Source organism: Pollicipes pollicipes, unplaced genomic scaffold (assembly GCF_011947565.3).
Source record: "Pollicipes pollicipes isolate AB1234 unplaced genomic scaffold, Ppol_2.1 Scaffold_5724;HRSCAF=6776_pilon_pilon_pilon, whole genome shotgun sequence".
Lineage (NCBI taxonomy): Eukaryota > Metazoa > Arthropoda > Thecostraca > Pollicipedomorpha > Pollicipedidae > Pollicipes > Pollicipes pollicipes.
The window spans coordinates 53,692,438-53,714,608 of record NW_023596746.1 but is presented as its reverse complement, the minus strand read 5'-3'; the positions used below and the strand labels follow the sequence as shown (position 1 = coordinate 53,714,608).

Here is a 22,171-nt window from a genome sequence, read left to right as displayed (position 1 = left end):
CTGTCGTCCATCCTTCAGTGCTGGGCCCGGCCGCTCCAAGCCTGACAAATCGCCGTCGTCCGCAACAGGGCTTCTGGGGGCACCACCGTCGCGCAGCTCGCCTGCCGCTCACTCGGCGTCCTTTGCCTTCTCCTCCATGTGGTAGCTCGCGCCGCCGGCAGGGTGCAGCGCCGTCGATCCGTAGCCGAACCGGGCCACCGGACGGTGGCTGTACCCGTGCGGGTGCTTGATGTACCCGTGCGGGTGCTGTAGGTACCCGTGCGGGTGCTTCACGTGCACCGCGTAGCCGTGCAGTATCTGGACGATGACCCTAAGCATAATCCCGACATGGGACAAGGTGCTGTCGGCATTCATGACTGACTGGTGCGCCGCCACGTCCTCTGTCGCCCCCCCCCCCCCCCCCCCTGTCAGAGCCAGCTATGCGCCACGTGAACTAGGTTAGGGAAAAGCGTGGCCGCCCTGTCCCCCGACCGGAGAGGCGGAAAGCCTGTCCACTTCGTGGACGGTAGCGTGTGTTCGCCGGTCGTCTTCCGAAGACCGCAAGGGATAATCACCCGTACCAGCGATATCTGGGACAGCGTCGTGCCGCAGCGCCGCACAGTCTGCAGGACTGCGTCGAGCAAAATCGAGCGCTGGGTCGCAGAACATGTCATGTCAAGTTCATTTCAGAAGCTATTGATATAGCCATTTCATCCTGGCAGTCACTTGGATGCCAGTTGGCCTAATCAAGGAGAATGATCACCTACGTATCATTATCTCCCCACCCCATAACACGAGAGCACAAGACAACGCAGAATTTCGATCGGATCGGTGCGGCTGCCAAGGTCATTTATAGTGATGGTTGAAAACGCAAAGGAATAAATTTGCTGCACGCTTGGTTGCACGGGCCATACGCGGAACTAGAGATGATTAAATCCATCAACGCCGTCACTGGGCTGCTTACTCTGAACGTTGTGTTCTGCGAGCTATTTTATCCTCCCACTTCCTCTGAGAACTTGGTTATTTGCCCCGGGAGATTCTTGCAAGCCTCCTTCCGCGAGCTTCGAGTCCAGAATCCATTTCGCTGCTGGCATTGCCGTAAGCTTGCGATCGCTTTTTCTACAATTGGGCGGGTCCATCGTTGATTTATAGTATTGATTTGTACTTTTAATCTTACAAATGCACCGCGGCTGGAAATTCAGCTGGCCTTTATGTAACGTACCAAGGTACGGTTGTAGAAATTTTCGGGCGATTTGTAACGCTTTGTGTGGGGTTTTGTAGATTACTAATATGTAGTCGTTGTTTGTAGGATTCTGTTTTATGAAACAATTTTTACAAACACACCTACAGATTTACGAACTGCAATGATAATCTACAACAAGCTGCCTTTATGAGGAACGCTACCTGGTTTTGCGAAAAAAAACGTCAGCTATTGTTAAGGAAAACGTTGGTTAGCCTTTTCTTGGGTCAGCCTACACGCTTAAAGCTGCGGCATGTTGCAGTTCATTTCCGTTCTTGCCCCTCCACCTGTGCTATTAGCGGAAGACCTACCGACATTTTCAAGCGGGCACCGCGTATGAGACAGTTTGTATAGCAAAAGCATGACGTATGTTTCTACAGGAATTTTTATTTGGCACAAAACGAGCATGATATTGACAGCGTTGTGTTTAGTTACCTGGTGAAGCAACAGTGCAGAAAGATTTGCTGTACTTCTCCGGCCCAGTATTCCCGGTTTTGCTCGCATGAGGGTAGGGCTCAGTGTAGCATCGTTGGGAGGGGGCTCAAGTCACCATTGGGGGGGGGGGGGGGGAGGGGACTCAGGCTTTCCCAAAAGTATGCATATAAAGTGATGACTCTGGGCACACTTAGATCCAGTTGTTGGTGGAAATCAATTCTCGGTACATTGATCCAATGGTTCTAATATGGCATGGTCCTTATGCAGGATGTTTCACTTTCAGGCGTTTATGTTAAAAATGTTGCGCTTAAATAAAACATATGCATTGATATATTTTTGCATTACATATACATGAACCCTTGGAACAATTTGTTTTTGTTTTTATAGCCAGTGTTCACGCCAAGTACAAAGTTTCCAGGTCAGCGTCTAGAACACGAACGCACTTTTCCAACTGCTAGGATGTACCACAACTGCGAGTGTCTTGCCAATAGCGTGTTTAGCCGCCGAGGGCTGCATCTATAGTTCACACACTACAGCGGTTGTATGCAAGACCCCGTTATAAATGTCTGTTAGCTTCACTGGATAGCCAGATAGCGTGTCTGTGGCTTTTTTGGCATTATTACTTGCGCTTTTTAAACTCACGCTTCAATTCAAGCACCCTTGCGAATTACACCGATGTAATAACTCACCCGCCGTGCATGACCTTTAATAATTATATATTATATATATACTTATATCTATATATATATAATATAATATATATATATATTATATCTAATATTGTGATAATCACATGATATCTAAAAACTATACATATATAGTGCATATATATATATAGTGGATATATATACACATATATATATATATATATGTGTGTATATATATATATATATATATATATATATATATATATATATATATATATATATATGTCTGCTCCGTTGAGACTCAACTGAAGCTAAAATTTCCGCTGAAGAACTTCACTGTTAAGTGATAAATTTTGGAAAAGCAGATATCAGAAATCAGCGAAGAGGATACGCTGGGACAGTTATCTTCTTGAGCTAGTCGTGAGCTGCATTTCTTTAAGAACTCAGGACAGTAAAGGAGATACGAAAACCGAAAATTGATGTCCTCTGGCCATAAGGCATTCAAGAATTGTCAGACATTCAGGGGCTTTCAATTTGCCAACAACGTCTCAGTAGGCAAAGGCCCGGAAATGACCACAGAACCTAAGACCTATCAGAGCGGTGCCAATGAAGCAAAGCGGCTAGTACTTAAGAATACCCTCAAGATGTGCAAGGGAGGTGCAAGGGGGATAGCCATGGGATTTTAAGCAACCAACGTTTCGGTGCAGGGTAAACGGTGAACGATGGTGTGGTGTGCATAACGGTGGTGCATGCAGTATGTCGGAGACAAAGCGGGGTGAAGAACGCACTTCAGATGGCGCTGCGTTCGGTTTGCCAACCACCGGGTGGAATACTGACACCAGGGAGAGACCTATGTTTCCGCTGCTCGTTCTTTTGACGGATTACAGACAAGTTTTTGTCTCATCTGCGATTTCCTGTCCTTGTTCTCGGAGGTTGTTTTTTATAGCTTTTGCAGAGATGCACATTTCCAGTAGCAGCAACAGAGCATAACAAAACCGTGCTGTACTACGCTAGCCGTGCAACCGAAGAAACGGTACATTGCCCGTATATGAACGTATAAACTGTTCGTGCTGCGTCAGGTGAGCGTTATCTCCGCCCTTCGGTTCAACATGTGAGAGCCACCCCACACCGTATGGACAATCTGGGAGGTGATCTTTGCCCCCCCCCGCCACCTGACCTGACCTGACCTGACCACCCCGGACCTGATCGACGGTCCGGCCGGTGAGAAACGTCCCTTCCGTGTAGTGTTCTGGTGAGAACTGCCCTGTGCAGCCCTGTGAAGACGTCGGGTGAGAAAGTGCTCCTTTTGGATGGAGACACTCGGACAGACAGGAACCGCCTCTTCCCATTAGAGACAATGTTCCTGACGAGAGCCATCCCTACCTCTGAAGACAGTCCTCCAGGTGATAGCCACATATCTGCTCTGGAAACGGTCCTCTAGGTGAGAGCCATCTTTCCCTCTGAAGACAGTCCTCCAGGTGAGAGACACATATCTCCTTCGGACACAGTCCTCCAGATGACAGCCATCCCTTCCCTCTGGAGACAGTCCTCCAGGTGAGAAGCCACACCTCCCGTCTGGAGAAAATCATCAAAGATGAGAGACATTATTTCCTCCGGAGATAGTCCTCTAGGTGAACACGATCCCTGCCCTGTGGGAACAGTGCATCACGTGAAAGCTACCCTCGTCCTGTGGAGACAGCCCGTTGGATACCAGCCGCTTCTGTCCCTGAAGATATACCGGCAGATGAGAGCCTGACGAGACAGTCCATCAATTAGCCGACACCCAGAGGTGCCCCGTGGAGACATTCCACCAGATGAGAGCCACCCTACCACATGACGACAGATAAGACCAGCCTTTTTGCTGTGGAGGCATACCGTCAACCGAGAGGCACTCCCCCCCCCCCCGTGGAGACAGATTTGAGACACGATGACCTGTGGGGGGCAGGCCGGCGGCGCCCGGCGCGCCTGCGCGCGGCCGCCCGACCCGGCCGGCTGCCAGTCGGCCGAGATCGACCCGACGAGGAGGGGCCGCGCGTGGTCCGGCAGCAGCAGCGCGGACGACCAGTCAAGCTCGGTGGGGACGGCAGCGGCAACAGCCATGACCGGCAATGGCAAGAAGGTCGGCATCGTGGGCAGGTGAGGGGGAGGCACGTCTGGAGGTGCGGTGCTGTGAAGCTCTGGAGAGGGGGGGGGGGGCAGGTTGGCTCTGTGGTACGCTGAAGGTCTAAGGGTCATGTTGCGCAGGGGTTTGGAACGTAGGGCTTTGAGTCTACATGCGCTTGCGTGGAGCGGTTGGAACGGAGATGGGCTACCACGTCAGTACGACAAGATCTAAGTGGCTGAGAGGCTTGTGCGCCTGTTGGGTATCACGAGATCTGGGTTCGACTCCTGCATCGGGAAGCTGTCACCGGCATATTTTTGCCATGGCGTGGCAGTGCAAGTAGTCTCGTCAACTTCAGGCGGATATATTTAATACAACGATAATGAACGCTAAAGGGCACACCCTACACCTGCTGTGGACCTCTTAATGAGGGATGTGTTCTGAGCACTGACTGCTGACCATCGTTCCTGTTGACCAAAGCCCCTCTGACCCGCCTGGGGCTGCAGTAGACTGATTTATGTAAGTTATAGGCCCCCGTCATGCCCACGGTACGCAAACTGGGCGGTGAAGGCTTACTTGAATCCGGCTATCTGACGTGATTGGTATGTTGTAGTGGTCGGTTTGTGCCGGGGTCATCTCTGAACTTCCCAGCTCCCTCTTGTAGAAACACTGTGGGCTGCTTATTATTGCATAGTCACAGCTTCCGTAGTCCGGCTTTCTCCGATCTCACACCTGCGTTAGCTAGTTAAATTGTGTTTGCGCACATCTGACCTGATGTCTCTTCCGTCAGACAATGGGCAGATTAATCAGGCTCCGTCTTCCCATGTCTGACCCAGGGCTTTCTGTGACCCCACGTCTACGTTGCAGTGGGCTGATTGGTCGCAGCTGGGCGATGCTGTTCGCCGGGGCTGGCTACCAAGTCAGTCTGTTCGATGCCGTCGACTCGCAGGTTAGCACGCACCGTCTGCACGGCTGCGTATTGGCCCTTTCCGTCTCCGTTCTCGTTAGTTGCTGGCTCAAATGTTAAGTGTGAGTTCTGACAGAGAGAGAGAGAGAGAGAGAGAGGAGAGAGAGAGAGGAGAGGAGGAGAGAGAGAAGAGAGAGAGAGAGGAGAGAGAGAGAGAGAGAGAGAGAGAGAGAAAGAGAGAGAGAGAGAGAGAGAGAGAGAGAGATATATATATATATATATATGTATATATATAGATATATAGATATATAGATATATATATATATATATATATATATATATATAATACATATATATATATATATATACATGTATTGAAATATTTTGGCAGAATCCTGTCTTTGATGCATGTTTGATTAAAATTAACTGCTGACTCAGCATTGACGAGATTTTTGATGCATCTCTCTAGTTTCCGGACCTTTGACTTGGCATCACCGCTTAGATTAAAGATGGTTCGCACAAAATTACTCATATATTCATCGCTCCTTCCATTCTAACGTTTCGAGATTCCATCTCGTCGTCGAAGAAGACTAAATGGCACAAGAAAAAGTTTTGAGTTTTAAAGGATGAAAAATTGTGCACCTCTGTTGGAAAAGATGCGTGGATGAAACATTTTAGGATGATGCTGAACACTGAATGGGCTGATGAATGAAAGAAAGCTTCCTTCGCCAAATTGGCCAATTATGGGCAACATTGCCACCAAAGCAAGCCCTAGTTGCGCACGTATCTCCACAACTCCACACACATCTACAACACGTGTTGCTCTGTTTTTACTTTTTGTTCTCTTTTTACTAAATGGTGTTGGTGAAAAGTGGATGCGCACCACCGTAGGCGAGTCGACGGGCAGTGGTCTCGAACAATTTCCTTGCGGACGGGAAGCTGTCTCCACACACACACACACACACACACACACTCGCTCTCTCTCTCTCTCTCTCTCTCTCTCTCTCTCTCTCTCTCTCTCTCTCTCTCTCTCTCTCTCTCTCTCTCTCTCTCTCTCTCTCTCTCTGACTCGTTTTTTTCGCCTGTAACGCGTAACCGGATACGCGTCCGTGCTGCGCCGTTGTCAACGCGTCAGCGGGACGCTCGGCTCGCTAACGAAAACAACGCACTTAGACTGACTCGTTTGACGCAGATGCATTGCCTTGTTTACATTGTATGCTAATTATTAGATAAGCCGGATGTGGTTACCCGTAGACGCAGTTGACTTATGCAAGGGTGGCGACATAGCGCGCCTCTCCTTCTGCTTTACGTGGGCTCACACGCGCATTATAATTGCACAAAGCCGAAGGTTTGAGAACGCCCCATCACCAGTGTTTGGAGGCCGCACGCCGGCGCCGCCCAGCGGCCCCGCCGTTTATAACCTGACGCATCCTGCGTAGCGTCAGACGGGCAGCGACGGTCAGAGAGAGGCGGACGCGACCCGACGAGCATCGTCGCGACGTTACATTTCGCAAGCGAACCTGGACTGAATATAGTTGCCTTTTCACGTCTGTTCTCTGATGAACGTTGGTGAGAAGAAGAACACTACCCACAAGAATAAAGCTTTACATTGGTGCCGTGACCCGGATCAAGAACCTGCGGATTATCAATGTCCAATCGTCCCCTCGTATCACAACTAGGTACCGCTATCGAAGTTCAGGAATCAATCCACGCAAGCTATTCGAGTCGCTGGATAACGGATAAAGACTTGGATTTTCTGGCCTCTGGTACCTGTACTTACTGGAAATTATTACAAGACAGTTTCGCAACTGACCAGACCAATACTTTGGACAAGCTGTGTGCGTATCATTGCACATGTTAAGAAAACCGTCGAAAGAAAAGGAAGCATTTCTACTCTTGCCACAATCCCAACAGGCGGGAGTTTTGCCAACTGTGTGGCATTTGTCATGTGTGTCATTGTGACCATATCACTACCTCCTGTTACGCCTACCATCGTTGTTCCTGCCTCCCTTGCCTCGAGCGCTGTTGTGGTTTCTCCTCCGCAAATCCTTCCGCAGCAGACCTTGATGAGCTGATTGAAAAACCTTATCAAAAAGCCCAACGTCGATGCACGAAATATATCAGACAGCTCCAAAATCCTGTCCTTTCTCATCCAGACTATAAAGCTCCTGAAGTCTCGTTACTTGGTGAAGAAAACTGGGAAAACGGAAGCATCGCTATCGGAAGAGGAACACCCGTCTTTATTGAACCGGGGGCTGGACGGTCCCCAAACCACACGATCTACCCACCCGTAAACGAAACAAGAAGCGAGCGCAGCCGCCGACTCCTCGCTACCTACAATACCACGAACATCTCCGCCCCTGCCAACCAGGCAAGCGCTGCAACTCCGGAGAGCACGACCGGAAGGACGACGCAGCTCGAAGGCGCTGAAACCGAGCTCGACGTGCAGCCTTCCATCTCTCTCATCTACGAGCACGAGGCACAGGACTGGTGATATCCGGTACATCAGGTTACTTCATCAATAAGGTACGACGCTGACTATCCTGTGTTCCATTTCGCAATCCTCTCAAACACCATAGCGCATGCACCTCAGGAAATTCCCCTGCCAGAGGAACTCTTGCATTCGACAGAGCTGTCGCATAAGGTGTTAAAAGGCTTGGCAAATCTGTACAATCTTTTGAACATAAATTCCATCAAAACCGGTTGTGCACATTTTGACGGCTTAAATGCTGGAAATTTGTACCAATGGATGGCTGACATGGACCGCATTCATCAGGACTGCAATGGCAACGATGAAATCACGCTCTCCGCGGCAGGACGTCTCATAACCGGTACAGCAAAATGTTCTTCTTCTTTTTGCGCAACCGAGACCACAACTGCACGTGGCTCCAAATGAACGTCTTGTTCATACGTTTTTATTCCAACCTGCGTGACCCCGACATCCTGGAAGAAAAACTGAGCCGTACCACTCAAAAACCGCGCGACCCTGCGCAGTCTTTTATGAGCGCTTGAACCAATTAGCCGCCGAAGCGTACGGAAACGATATAAACACCCCAGGCGAACAAGAAGCTTGGCCAAATTATTCATGAACGGACATGTGGACAAGCAGATTGCCAACAAACTGCTTCCCCAATGGCCTTTGACTCTGAACGCCGCCCTAGATGTTGCACTCATGGAGGATAAATTTTACAGGCAAATAGAAATGCGGGACAGAGAGAAGCCCATGGAAATCGATTTAGTCAAACTAGCCACAGACCCCTTTCAGAAAAAAATTGAACAACGTACGGAGACAGTCAATGTGCTAGCAGTCAGAATGGAGGAAGGAAACCAAACGAAAACACCCCAGGGAGTGCAACCGTAACAAGCGAACCATTATAGGTACACGCCTCAAAAGCAGTACCAAAACCAAAAATGTTTCATGCCGCCCAACCCTTCTGGACAAGTTAAACCATACCCACCACCGCAAGGAAATCTTCACAGGACGCAAACCCATCTCGGACTAGACCCAGGCTCTATAGAGAGGACCCGGCACGACCTAGGTATCAGTTTACTGAAGACCATAGCCCATTTGTCATTTTTGCCACATTCCAGGCCACATCCAACGTGTGTGTCTCAAATATGCCGCACAGCTACGTAAAGAGACCTCTCAAGCAGATGAACGGGAACGTTCGGAAAACTAGTAGGACCTCCATCCAGTCGAGCAGGTGAAATTTGCAACATAGATGTGAACAAGAAATGTCCTTTCATAGACGTTTACATAGGCAAAAACGGGTTTTGTACTCTTTTGGATAGTGGAGCCCAGTTCTCGCTGGTGAGCGACGAATTCTTACAATTATGTGACGACGCTTTGATAAAGGAGACATGCCAGGAAAAGGTACCTTTAATATCTGCCGCAGCCCACCGATTTGAAGTCACAAAAATGGTAAAAATTCAAATTACATTGGGCAAAACCCGAATGTATCATTCATGTTGTGTGGTTACGGGAGTACGCCACGACATGAGTTTAGGCGTGGACTTTCTCAATGAAAGAAAAACTATCATTGATTTCGATAATCAGTTACTGAAAATTGGAAAAGCGTTGTTTCCCTTAAAGGAAAAACACAGCTGTCAGCAAGAAGAAAATAACTTAATAAGACTGTCAGAAAGCGTCCATACGTATCCTAGATCATTAGCTCAAATAAAATGTCAACCACCGGAAAGTGAAACTGCTGGAAAATAGTTTATTCTGACGCAACTTACGTCTTCCCCATGCTTTGAAGATGAGCCTAGAATTCTTTACCTAATGCACTGGTTCAAATGTCTAAGAGCAAGCACGTCCCCTGGGCTATTGTGAATGAGACAGGCAAACATTTTTAGTTTTGGAAAGGTTAAGTTTTAGGTAAAGCGTTAAATTCTAAAACCGAAGAGCAGAATGAAGTCAATCATGTAGAAGCAGAATAACAAACGATATCCATGGAATCAAACGACTAAATTGAAAATGTTCAACTTAGGACACATTTCGGAAGAACGGCGCATAGTTCTTGAACAGCTTTAAGGAAGAAACATTAAATTTTTGTGGTGAAAGATTTAGAGTTAACAACTACGCATGCTACCGAAATAGTAATAAACACTCAAAACGAACCACCCACTAGACAAAAGCCCTATAAGATTCCTCTGACTCAAAAGGCAGTTATGGATAAACACGTAGATGATATGCTAAAAGCAGGCATCATTCGCGGAAGCAACTCCCCATCGCTGTCACCTGTGATTGTAGTACTAAAAGAAGATGGTTCACATCTAATTCGTGTATATTTCAGAAAATCTAAACGCCATTTCCGTGGTACCCGCCGCCAGCATGCCTAGCGCCGAAGGCAGTCTTCCTTTTCTTCTGTTTTCTTTACATTTCTTCTTTGACCTGTCTTCATTCTTTAGGAAAATCTAAATTCCGCACCTGTTTGGATTTAAAAGCAGAATTCTGGCATGTCCCCTTCAAAGAGGAAAATGCAGAAAAAAGTCCTTTTGGGACAGATGCAGGTGTTTTCGGATACAAATACATGGGTTTTGGGTTAGCAGGCTGCCCAGCAGTATTCCAAAATCTGATAAACGTCGTTTTGAGCGATGTCAAACAATTTGCAGTTGCCGTCATCGACGACATTATCGTTCATAGCACCACTTTCGAGGAACATTTGCAGCATCTTGAGACAGTGTTCGACCGATGGAAATCTTAGAGAAGGCCGTGGGTTTATCTGAATGGCATCCTTTTACAGAAAGTACGTGCCACAGCTCAGCGAAATTGCAAGACCCTTGATAGCACTCCCTCGAGAGAACGCGAGATTCGAATTGAGTGGTCAAACGCAACGCGCATTTGATACCCTCAAGACTCGGTCAGTAAAAGCTCCAATATTGGCATTTACAGACGTCACCCAACCATTTTTAATATTTACAGACGCCTCGCAATACGCTTTAGACGCGGTGTTGATACAAAAACAAGAGGATCAAAAGAGAGTGATACAATACGCATCTCATCAGTTTACTGATGCACAAAAGAAATGGCCGACTATAGAACACGAAGTGTTTGGTATCGTGTACAGCCTACAAAAACTACTCCCTATCATCTTAGGAACCAATTTCACAATCTACACGGACCATAAACCGCTGAAACATATCTTCACAAGCGAAATCCAGAATCCTCGAATACAAAGATGGACTATCATAATGAGTGAATACGGCTGCGATATCGAGTATATCAGTGGTGCTAAAAATGTTACTGCAGATCTCCTCTTTAGACTTCCGAATTCGGAACAAGTAGAGACTTTGTTAGATGGCGAACAGATAGAGTGGCATCATCAACAAGGTGATACTTAAGAAATTAATGTAATTGACAATTCCCAGATACAAAACAAGGAAATAAAGGACGTTTCGTATACCGAACGCGTTGCTATGGCTTGGACAGATGCCGAGTGCAGGAATGCTCAAAAAGAAGATCCTTTGTTAGAAAAAAGCATCCTCTAATTACTAGAGGGAGACGATGATAAAGTGTAAGGATATTACATCGATGATGATTTCCTTTATCATTTAGCGTCGGGTACTAAAACACGTCTTTTGACCCGCGCTCAACTAGTTGTTCCTGAAAAATTCAAATATACCATCCTTCGAGAGACGTATGATGGATACTTTGGAGGTCATTTAGGCATCGAAAAGACCACTGACAAGGTCATGAAGTCATCCTTTTGGCCGGACATGTTAAAAGAGCTTAACATATACGTCCAAACCTGCGAAAGGTGTAATATGAAAAAGCTTAAAAAGGAAAGACGTCCATTACAAGAAATGCCAATGCCCAGTGCTCCGATGACTGAACTCGGCATTGATTTGACAGGACCCCACCCGATCACGTCTAAAGGAAACGTGTACATCTCTAAGGTAGTAGATTTATTCTCTGGATGGCCGGAAGCTTACCCCATTCCTAACAAAAATGTGGATACAATAGCTCAAATACTTTTGGATGAAATCATACCCCGTCATGGATGCCCTCGATCAATTTTGAGCGATCAGGGAACGCAGCTTTGCAACGCGTTTATAGATACTGTCAACAAAGACTTAGGAATAGCAAGGACACGCACGAGTAGCTACCATACTCAGACAAACGGAAAGACAGAAAGATTCCATAAGGTCTTGAATGAGATGATTGTCAAAAAGGTTAGTGAGGATCACACGAAGTGGGAACAAATACCACAGCCATGCTTAGCCGCTCACAGGGTTAGCAAAAAGTAAACAACCAAATGCTCGCCCTATTTTCTCCTGTACGGCCGGGATCCGATTTTACCTGTAGATGCTTTGGTGCAACCCCGTTACCAGTACTCTGGTGACGAGTATGTTACCCAAATGCTCGAAAATCTCCATCACGCATTAAAGCATGTCACAGAAAATATTCAACAAAGACGGGATCACAGCAAAAGGCTGGTTGACAAAGGTGCGCAAGCATCCTCATTTGAAACTGGCGATCAGCTTATTACTGCGATCCTAAGATCAAAACAGGGAATTCTTCGAACTTCACCCTGCACTGGAAGCCTTACTTTCGCATTGTAGCAAAAATCGGAGAAGAAAACTATGTCATCAAAAACATGTCAACCCACAAAACCAAGCTGGTTTATTCAGAAAATCTCCGAAATAAGGATATCAATGACGTTTGGAATAGAAATTACGACACCATGAAACGTCACATTTAAATTCATATGAGACCTGCATAAGAATCGCTTCGTGGCCAACCCCCCAGACTAGCAAAGTTAGCTTTTCGCAACGACGGTTCTTTGGTAACCGCTCACGAGCAGGACACACCCGTTGCAGACGTACCACCAGTAGATGATGATGGTGCTGACGACATCGATGTGGATCAGGAAATGATTAATGACAGAGAACCACCCTATGAGGAACAGACTTCTGATAGGACGGCTACACTGTTACCGGACAGAGAAAACAGCAATCCTGTGCTCTCACATGACTCCGCATTGCGATCGTAAATCCCCGCGCGACGACATGAGAATGGTTTCTGGACCCGTCTAGCTGGTCACAAACGACGAGATATGAACAGTCCTTTACCGGATGATAATCCACATGAGGACAAGTCGCCACGAATTTATGCCGTTCAGTCGAAAGACGACCCAGACATTAGTCATGCTGAGGCCAATGCTCCGGCACAAATTCTTAGCTGGCGTAAACTGGAAAGTGCTGACGTAACCGCCATATCTCTGATAATGATGTTCATCGCAATATCCTGAGAAAGTTTTGACTTCTACAGGGTGTTCTGGCAGCCAGCAGTCATTCTGATGCTACGCATCACCTCCTCCTACCCCTTGACCCTTACCTCAGGCGATCCCGGTGATGCATTTATACCAATGGGCAAAATTAATCCAAGCTACAATTCGTGGACAATGCTCTTTCGGTCAACACCTCGTTGATAAAACGACAGCTACATTCAGTGGAAAAGGCAACGTATAACCTTAAGGGCTTCGCGGACCACGTTGACCAATAACTATCTTGCGAGGCCACACTGCAGGTAAATCAAACGATAGCACGCCTTGTAGATGTTATCCAAGGAATATATGATGAAACTGTCTATCTTCATGATGCTTTTCTTCAGACATTACAGAGACCATTTACCCGACGACCCCGTCGAGGATTGATAAACGGTATAGGAAACGTCATGTCCTACCTCTTTGGCACTGCCACCGAACAGGAGATAAATCATCTCCAAGCCCAAGTCTCAGTCTTAAGCAAAGAAGAAAAAATTATAGCGCACAGTCTCAACGGAACCCTTGCTGTTTTGCGTTCGACACAAATTGCTGTTCGAACCAACCGCATACAGCTAAATGAAATAACACATGCTTTACCGAAAATTGCAAAGACTCGCGATGACGTAATTTATCATGTGGACCAGGCAATGGACGTCATAACCACTGCCACGTATATCGAATAGGTGTCAGATCCCATTCTTGGACTATGTCAAGTTTTGCGTAGGCTTCACTATCGACTGAACAGTTGGGATAATAAGCTGGCTCCCGCAAAAGTTGGAATTTTACATACTAGCTTGATGTCAACAAGAAATTTCCGAACAATCCTGCGGACAACCAAAAAAGAACTTCCCACGACTCTCGCTCTACCGTTTCTACGACAGAAACTCGGTCAGTACATCTGTTTTATTCGACCTAAAGTGGTGCAGAAAGACTCGGTCTTTCGTGTGCTTTTCTATATCCCGTTGCTACATGTAACACATGCATGCAACGTTTACAAATTCTTTAAATATCGCGTGCCACACGACGTACATAATATCTCACTGGAATGTACCGTGGGAACGTCTTTATTCCTCATGGCATCTGAAAACCGGCAACAGCACGTCCTTCCTGAGGACAGCGAGATCGAAACGTGTTTGCTTGCTAAATTGTCATTCTGCCAATGACATAAACATGCGTACCCCATGGCATCTGCTGTATCATGTCTGGTCGTTCTGTTTCGGAAAGAAGAGGCTTTTATCCATAAATTATGCTCCTCAATGGTACACCCTAGCAACCACGATCCAAAAGGTTATAATCTTGGACAGTGGTCAGTGGCTTCTGGTATCTATCAACCCTTTTAGGCTAGCTACGGCTTGCGCCGCAAACCAATCGAGTCAAATCCTCGTGGTTCAGGATAAAATCAACATCCTGGAACTCGCCGCGGGATGTTCAGCCTATAGTGATACACTTTTCCTGCCTCATGTTACTCTGGCGAATCTTAGCTTCAGCTTCCTCAGTTTTACGTCAAAGCTATACTCACTTAACAGCCGATACCTATCTGGCGCTCACCTTGGAACGCCTCGCTGAATCGTACGACCGCTACCATTTCCGCATTGCCTGGACTCACAGTCTATGGCCTACCTGCTGTCAAATATTTCGATTTGCCTTCAGCTGTCGCGCTGAGCAGTGACAGTCCGACGTCCTTCAAATATAGCATGTACGTTTTGGTAATTAGCACTGGTTTTGTCGTCATTGGCTGCTAGCTATGCGCTATACTTGCCCAGTTATTCGGACCTTGATCCCGCACCTTAGCTGCCGCTCACGCCGCCGTCATTCCTACTTCCCTGCTGCCCAGACCGATGAGATGACCGAGACCCAGTCAGCACCGGCTGAAGAAATACCCCTGGCTCCTGTTGCACCGGAACACGCAGCATCCCAGTCTACCGTGCCTGAGTCTGCAGTGATCATCGTCGGCGCTGCTTCTCCCCGCTCGAGTGGTTCGCCAGATCATGTCCCGGCCGCCGTGGCTCGTCGCCCCGCGCAACCGCGTGCCACGTCGCGATCTGTTCGACCCGAGATGTGAGGTCTACAGGCTTGTATATCGCCCCCGTTCCCTGGCATGTCTCTCGTGCCAGATGTGCTCTTAATGTATATTCCGCCGCGAGCTATGCAATGTTTATGTGAACCGCCGCAACTATTCAGCGCTGCGCACCATCTGGTATCCTGTGTAATGCAGGTATTTGACGTATATATATATATATATATATATATATATATATATATGCATATGTATGTATGTATATATATATATATATATATATATATATATATATATATATACACATATATATGTCGCCCGAGCGTGTGTGACCTGGTTTGGTATATGTATGTATGTTTTGCATTGTAGCGCAAGCTCTGTGCCCCGCGTTGTTTGGTACTGGCTTCATGCTCGATTAGATAATGGTACATGTTTTTGGGCTTGTAGGTCTAGCGTTGTGCGCTGATTAGGTTGCGCTGCGTCTCAGTGCGTGTTCACAAAGTTCGTGACGTGTCAGCCGTTATTCCCGAGCCCCTACGTACTTGGCTGACAGCACTGCTGCCAACTAATGATAGTTGTTGCCCTGCTATCATTCTTTTGTTGTTAGGGGAGGGGGGGCTATCGTAACGCGTAACCGAATACGTGTCCATGCTGCACCGTTGCCAACGCGTCAGCAGGACGCTCGGCTCGCTAACGAAAACAACGCACTTAGACTGACTCGTTTGACGCAGATGCATTGCCTTGTTTACTTTGTATGCTAATTATTAGATAAGCCGGATGTGGTTACCCATAGCCGTAGTTGCTTTGTGCAAGAGTTGCGACATAGCGCGCCTATGCTTCTGCTTTACGTGGGCTCACACGTGCATTAGAATTGCACAACGTCGAAGGTTCAAGAACGCCCCATCACCAGCGTTTGGAGGCCGCCCGCCGGCGCCGCCCAGCGGCCCCGCCGTTTATAACCTGACGCATCCTGCGCAGCGTCAGACGGGCAGCGACGGTCAGGGGGAGGCGGACGCGACCCAGCGACCAGTGTTGCGACGCTGCACTTTGCAAGGGCACCTCGACCGAATACAGTTACCTTTTCACGCCCGTTCTCTGATGGACGTTGGTGAGAAGAAGAACACAACCCACATGAACGAAGCGTTACACGCCAAAATGATAACCACGAGAGTATTGGACTAAAGGCGTAATGATTGTCACGGACGCCGCCAGCTCCCAGTCACCAGTGCATCGAGCATGCTCGGATGACTGACACGAACCTTGTCCTTGAGTCCAAAGGCTGTAGTAGTCTCTCAGAGTGCCTGGGGCTCCACGAGATAGACCATGAAAAACCCATCTCGGCCACCTGGGACCAGGCCCGACCTTGAAACCCTGGCGCTCCTGTCGCACTGCGAGGAATGTGTTTTCAGAGCGAAATTGGCAAGCTCATTTCGCATGGTCCCACGGATTAGACATCAAACCTTAAAATTCATGCGAACTGATAAAATGTCAGGCTGGGTGGTCTTACCTGTCCTATTTCGCAATGTGGCGAAACATTCCGACCGGCATGATAGGCATGTCGTATTTCTATTTAATCTTCAGATCCCTGGAGCTCTGGACGATATCCGCAGTCAGCTTGACCAGATGGAGAGGCACGGAATGTTGAGAGGCGACCTGACTGCCGACCAGCAGCTTCAGCTTATCACAGGTCAGACTTCAGCCTGCCTCCTCCAGTTACTATTGGCGGACTCGTTTTATGCATGTTTTTGTAGTTATGCTAAAATGGACTAATAACTAATGCTGATATTTGCGAAGATATTTCGTGTTTGCTTCTTATTCCAATTCATGTCAGCTTTGTTGTATCGCTTTCTTTGTGGAGGTGCCTGCCAGGGAGTCACCTGGTGAGGGGGCTGCGCCGCTCCGAGGGTGCAGCATGCGGTGGCGATCATCTTCTGTATCAGGGTCTCAAGCTCCGTCTGTCAGACTGGTGTTTTATCGTCATCGCTGCGATCGGCGCGTGTGACGCGTCGCTGACTGGTCTCGCAGTCTGGCACTAGTGCACGTTAGACCGTTTGTACTTAACGCGGTCAGACCGCCCTCTGGTCCGGAGGCGACCGCCGTGACACGCCGCTCGTGATCTCTGATGGCTGTGACCGTTGTGAGCACGCCAGCGACGTCACAAACAGCGTGATCAGGCCTGCAATGACTGATGCGACCGGTGCTGCAGGCGCCAAGGACTTGGCTGAGTGTGTGTCGGGGGCGGTGCACGTGCAGGAGTGCGTGCCGGAGCGGCTGGAGCTGAAGCAGCAGGTCTTCGAGCAGCTGGACCGGCTTACAGATGGCAGTACGGTGCTCAGCTCTTCCACCTCGTGCCTTGGGTCCTCCAAGTTCACGCAGACGCTGCAGCACCGCAGCAGCTGTTTGGTGGCCCACCCGGTCAGTGGGGGTGGGTGCGCTTAGATGCGTCCCCGTCTGGGGTACAGTGACCGCCGACGGTTTTCCCGCGCGGGACGACACGGATCTGACTGGTGAGCGGCTTACACCTCAGCCTGTGCAGCTCGGCATATGTTTATGGGCTGCGTTAACAACAAGGCATGCGAGTGTCGGCTACTGCTCTATACAGCTGTGACGAGTTCCAGTCGTTGCAATAAACACAGTCGTCACTGGGGTCGGTGAAGTACGAAATAACGTACCGCTTTGTTTATGGCGCGGTGAGGTTGATGAGTTTTGTCAACAAACGGCAAGTCCATGGCATGTGGCCTGCCGCCGATCTTAAGCACACGCCCGGGTGGGGGTCAATTGGACCACAACCTACACAAAGGTTTTACATGATTATTTCCGTACAGTGCAGCGTAGGCGCGCCAAACTCTGCATAGCTGTAAGACATTGGATGCCAGTTTTTTGTATGAAAAATTGGGCGTGCCTTGAGAGGTAGCTGACCTATGGCGGGCCAAACTCAGGCCGGATCTGTCAGCGAAGGCCCCGACCTTATTATGTCCCTGCTTTGGATCTGACGGCTTCTCTCTTTTGATATTATGAAATTTTCGTGTGATTGTGGCTGATACAGACCGCAGAATCGGACATCCTTTAACTACTATAGACTATGCCACCACATATTCATGTCATATATCTTCCGCGACTCTGGATTAACCAGCCTGAAGGTACACTAATAGCACTGATGGCACAATGCTGCGTCATAATTGGCCGCGTGGCTTTTGGAGCTATATTAGGATGGCGAAAGAAGTTTAACCGCATCATTGAATGTAAGGGGTTAAGTTAGGCCGAGTGCCCGACAGCTTTTGGCCGGGAGGTACAGACGTCTCCCCACTGGTGACATGTGACCCGCCCTATTACACATCTCTGGTGGAACTGGTGTCGACGATATCTGACCCGACTTTGGTGGTGCTTCCCCCAGGTGAACCCACCCTTTTACGTGCCTCTGGTGGAGCTGGTGCCGGCCCCCTGGACTGACCCGGAGGTGGTGAGGCGCACACGAGAGCTGATGCTTGAGATCGGTCAAGACCCCGTCACACTCGGCAAGGAGATGCCGGGCTTTGCCCTCAACCGGATCCAGTAAGTGCGGCATCAACAGGATCAAGCAGGGCGCTTCCGCAGATTCTTCGGGTTTCGAGCTCCTGCACAACCTCAGACGTATTGCTTTTATATGAAATTGGACCATATACCTCCACTAGATGCCATCGCTCTTATTTGGACCGTTCGAATACTCAACTAAATAATAGGGTGCCGGAGAATATGCGAGTATCCAAATTAATTATTTAAAAAGTCGGCAACATCCTAACACTCGTCGAAAAAAAACAGTTATTGGTGAATACAATCAGTTCGAATTTTGAACCCAATGGTCAAATGACACCAGGGCCGAACTTCCCCGCAATGTTTGTAAACCTCGGGCAAAAGGGACTCGCGCACGGCTCATCACGAAAAAGCAAACATACTGCAACCAGGCGCGCAGTCAAACCCCTGGCAAAGGGGGGGGGGGCACAGGATTGACAAAAGGGACTGAGAGTTAAAGCACTCATTCCCCTAAACAAAATTAGGTAGCTGTATATGGTCCATTTGACAATGAGGGCATGCTTTTTTGGTATTTTTTCATGTTTTCCATCTTTACGTGTGCTAGAGGCCAGAGGCTACCGCGGTGTGATTTTGCCTGAATTTTTTAGCGAATAAACCGACAACATCACGCGCTCGACGACTGTATGAAATAAATCGTCGGTGCTGGTTATGTTACTATGGTCCGGTGAGCCCATTCAGAAGCTTTTACAAAAATTTTATCCCGGCTCTACAGAGATATGAAGGGCCCAGTGAATGTAGAATGTAGATCAAGATGTGTCAACCGGATGTATTAACATGACCAGATTGGGAAGCGGGCCCTCAGGCACGTACCGGCAAGGAGCCGACTGTGCGGTATAAGTAGTACCTGACCAGCGTGAAGGCCCAGTTCGTCTCCGGGGCCCCTGAAAGGCGCAACAGGCCCCAACTATAATTTGAGGGCCAGTCCCCGCAGGCCGAGGCCACCGAATAAGAATCCGACCAGTCCTTCGTGCTATTAAGCTCTCCAATCGTGCTCTTAAACGTCGGTCCCGTTGGGCCCTCCGGGCTCTTCGGGCCTCCTGAAACACTGCTTCTGGCCGACTCGGAGCCCCTCGCCAACACAGGGCCTCCTGGAAGGCGCTGTGGGGCCCTGACAGGCACTGGGCTCCGACCGATGTAAATAGCTGGCTTTGGTTTTGTCCCTGCTTGGGAAATGGGCTCTCGGGCCCATGCCGCCACGGAGCCGACTGTACGTCATCGATGGTGCGCTTAGTTGTTTGAAACGCATTGAAGGCATTGGAGATCCCGACCCCGCGGTCCGGGTCCCTGAATACGACCTCCGGTCGGCATTTTGGGACCGTCTGATTTTCAAATCGGACCCTTAATCATAGTTCCCGAACCGCCCTTCGGGCTGAGGGACCCTTCGGACGCCTCGGAACCTAGGGGAAGTACATGGCCTTCGTACCCCTACCGCTGCACCTCGTACCTATCCCCGCCGCACCTCTGCCTGTACTACTGAGCAAAACCGCTCCATGGCATGCCTGTTCCAATAGTTATTAAATGCATTCGTGTTCGAACCCGGAGTGGTCCAAGGGCTTTCTAACAGCCCCAATGGACTGTGATGAGTTATTGGGTAAAAATTGGTACATTCTGTCAAAGTGATACAAAATTAATGTTGTTGATGATCTCTTGCAAACGTTCTGGAAATGACCCCTACTTGATCTCGAAATACGGTCACAGTCGTACCGTCTGCTTCATGCTGCCTGCATATACCGGCAGCCGAATTTTAGTAACACCTGAAGTTGTAGCACAAGATTTCTTTTGGTAGAGCGACTGTATTACAGTCAGGTTAATGTCATGGTTTTTTACGAACCTGTCCTTTGTTATCTTGCGACAGAGTAACGCAGAGCGCCGACATTTCATCGTCGTTGACCCAGGCGCCACCTGCCGTCGTGATCAGCGCGTCCTCTGCCGGCGCAGGTACGCCATCCTGAACGAGTGCTGGCGTCTGATAGCCGACGGCGTACTAGATGTACAAGACGTGGATTCGTTGATGAAGAGTGGCCTGGGGCCGCGCTACGCCTTCATGGGACCACTGGAGACAGCCCACCTCAACGCTGAAGGTGACGGACGCCCTGGACGAGCTGCACCGAGCCCGCGCTCTGGGAGGAGTCGGGAGCACTCTCCCTGAGCTCCGATGCTCTGCCCTACTGTCTGGTTACAGTAAGCTTCTGGTGACGTGTCGCCCCGTTCCCGCCCCCCCCCCCCCCCCCAAGTGAGGCCTGTTGTGCACTAACGTGCCGACGGCTAGGACCTCTAGGGCGCGTGTGTTACCCGTGAGGTGGAGCTGATTTATCCTTCGCGTCGCTGCAGGCATGGCCAACTACTGCGATCGCTACAGCAAAACGGTCTTCTCGGTGTCGGAGACATTCGGTCCGGTGCCGAGGATGGAGGGGAAGCTGGCGGAAGAGGTGGACACCCAGATGACCCGAATTGTGCCACTGGAGAAGCTGCAGGTCTGTAGCGCACGCTGCTGGAGCGTGTACTGGTGCAGGCAGTGGTGGTGGTGCAACTGGAAATGCTGCAGGTCTGTAGCATTCGCTGCTGGAGCGGGTACTGGTGCAGGCAGTGGTGGTGGTGCAACTGGAAAGGCTGCAGGTGCGTGCGCGCACCTGCCGCTGCTGGAGTGAACGATGTAAGGCAGCGGTCACATTGTATCGCACGGGCTGCAGCTCTGTGCCCGCACCGGAGGTGGTTGTTTCGGGGATGATTTTTGAGGTCGTACGTCTATGCTTTCGGGACGAACATGACATGGTTACGGACTTCATGTGTTGACCCGGGTCTCCGTGGACGCGGACCACGTTGGCACGTGTTCCTTGACGCTGTTTCAGGAGCGCCGAGCCTGGAGAGATGCCCGCCTGGCAGCCCTGGCCAGGCTGAAGAAGGACATGGACAGTGGCAAGTAAACGACCGCTCTCCCTCTGAGTCCCGCACATGCCTCTGTCGACCGAGCTCGACTCGCCGCCAACAGTGGACACCAACGCTGACCCGCTACCTCTGCTCATCAGTCTGAAACAGACTGTATTACTTGGGACCCATCGTGCTCCAAACATGTGTGCATTCATTTGTTGGTTTCAACTGCTCTTATTCGTGGCCAGCTGTCTGCAACCCGTGCCAGACTCAGCCAGGCCAGTAAACCGCTGAGCAGTCCCACATGTATGTTAGGCATATGTACCACCCCGGGACAAACCCCAACTGATGGCCGAAAATGATACGGGAGTTGAGTGAAACCAGTGATGGAACGAGCACAGTTGTGTCTGGATGTGTTTTGCGGCGAAGCTTTCATACAATACATGCAAGGGATTCAATGTGTGTTGTTTACGGAAGCCCGAAGAGACAGAATCAAGAGGCTAAACTCACACACTGTTTTTACAGACGTGGCATAGTCTGTTCACATTGAGCATCAATGCCAAAACTTCAGCCCCGTAGCTCAACATGTTAGAGAGCCTGCATCCTATCTCACCCGTGGAGAGGTGATGATTCAAGTC

General features: G+C 49.1%; 1 protein-coding gene across 2 annotated transcripts; it reads left to right on the top strand.

The window, feature by feature from the left end:
- Nucleotides 1-4,282: 4,282 nt before the first annotated feature.
- On the top strand, nt 4,283-21,962 carry LOC119102644 (lambda-crystallin homolog). Of its 2 annotated transcripts, XM_037226103.1 has the most exons (8): nt 4,283-4,437; nt 5,270-5,351; nt 16,677-16,782; nt 17,302-17,510; nt 18,490-18,647; nt 20,604-20,746; nt 20,997-21,139; nt 21,515-21,960. In XM_037226103.1, exons 1-8 carry the CDS (start codon nt 4,400-4,402, stop codon nt 21,587-21,589), a joined length of 954 nt encoding a protein of 317 aa, XP_037081998.1. In that variant the 5' UTR covers nt 4,283-4,399; the 3' UTR covers nt 21,590-21,960. The 2 variants fall into 2 exon arrangements, with proteins under 2 accessions (XP_037081998.1, XP_037081999.1); XM_037226104.1 differs by lacking the exons at nt 4,283-4,437; nt 5,270-5,351 and adding an exon at nt 7,738-7,835 and having other exon boundaries at nt 21,515-21,962.
- The last annotated feature ends 209 nt before the right edge of the window (nt 21,963-22,171 follow it).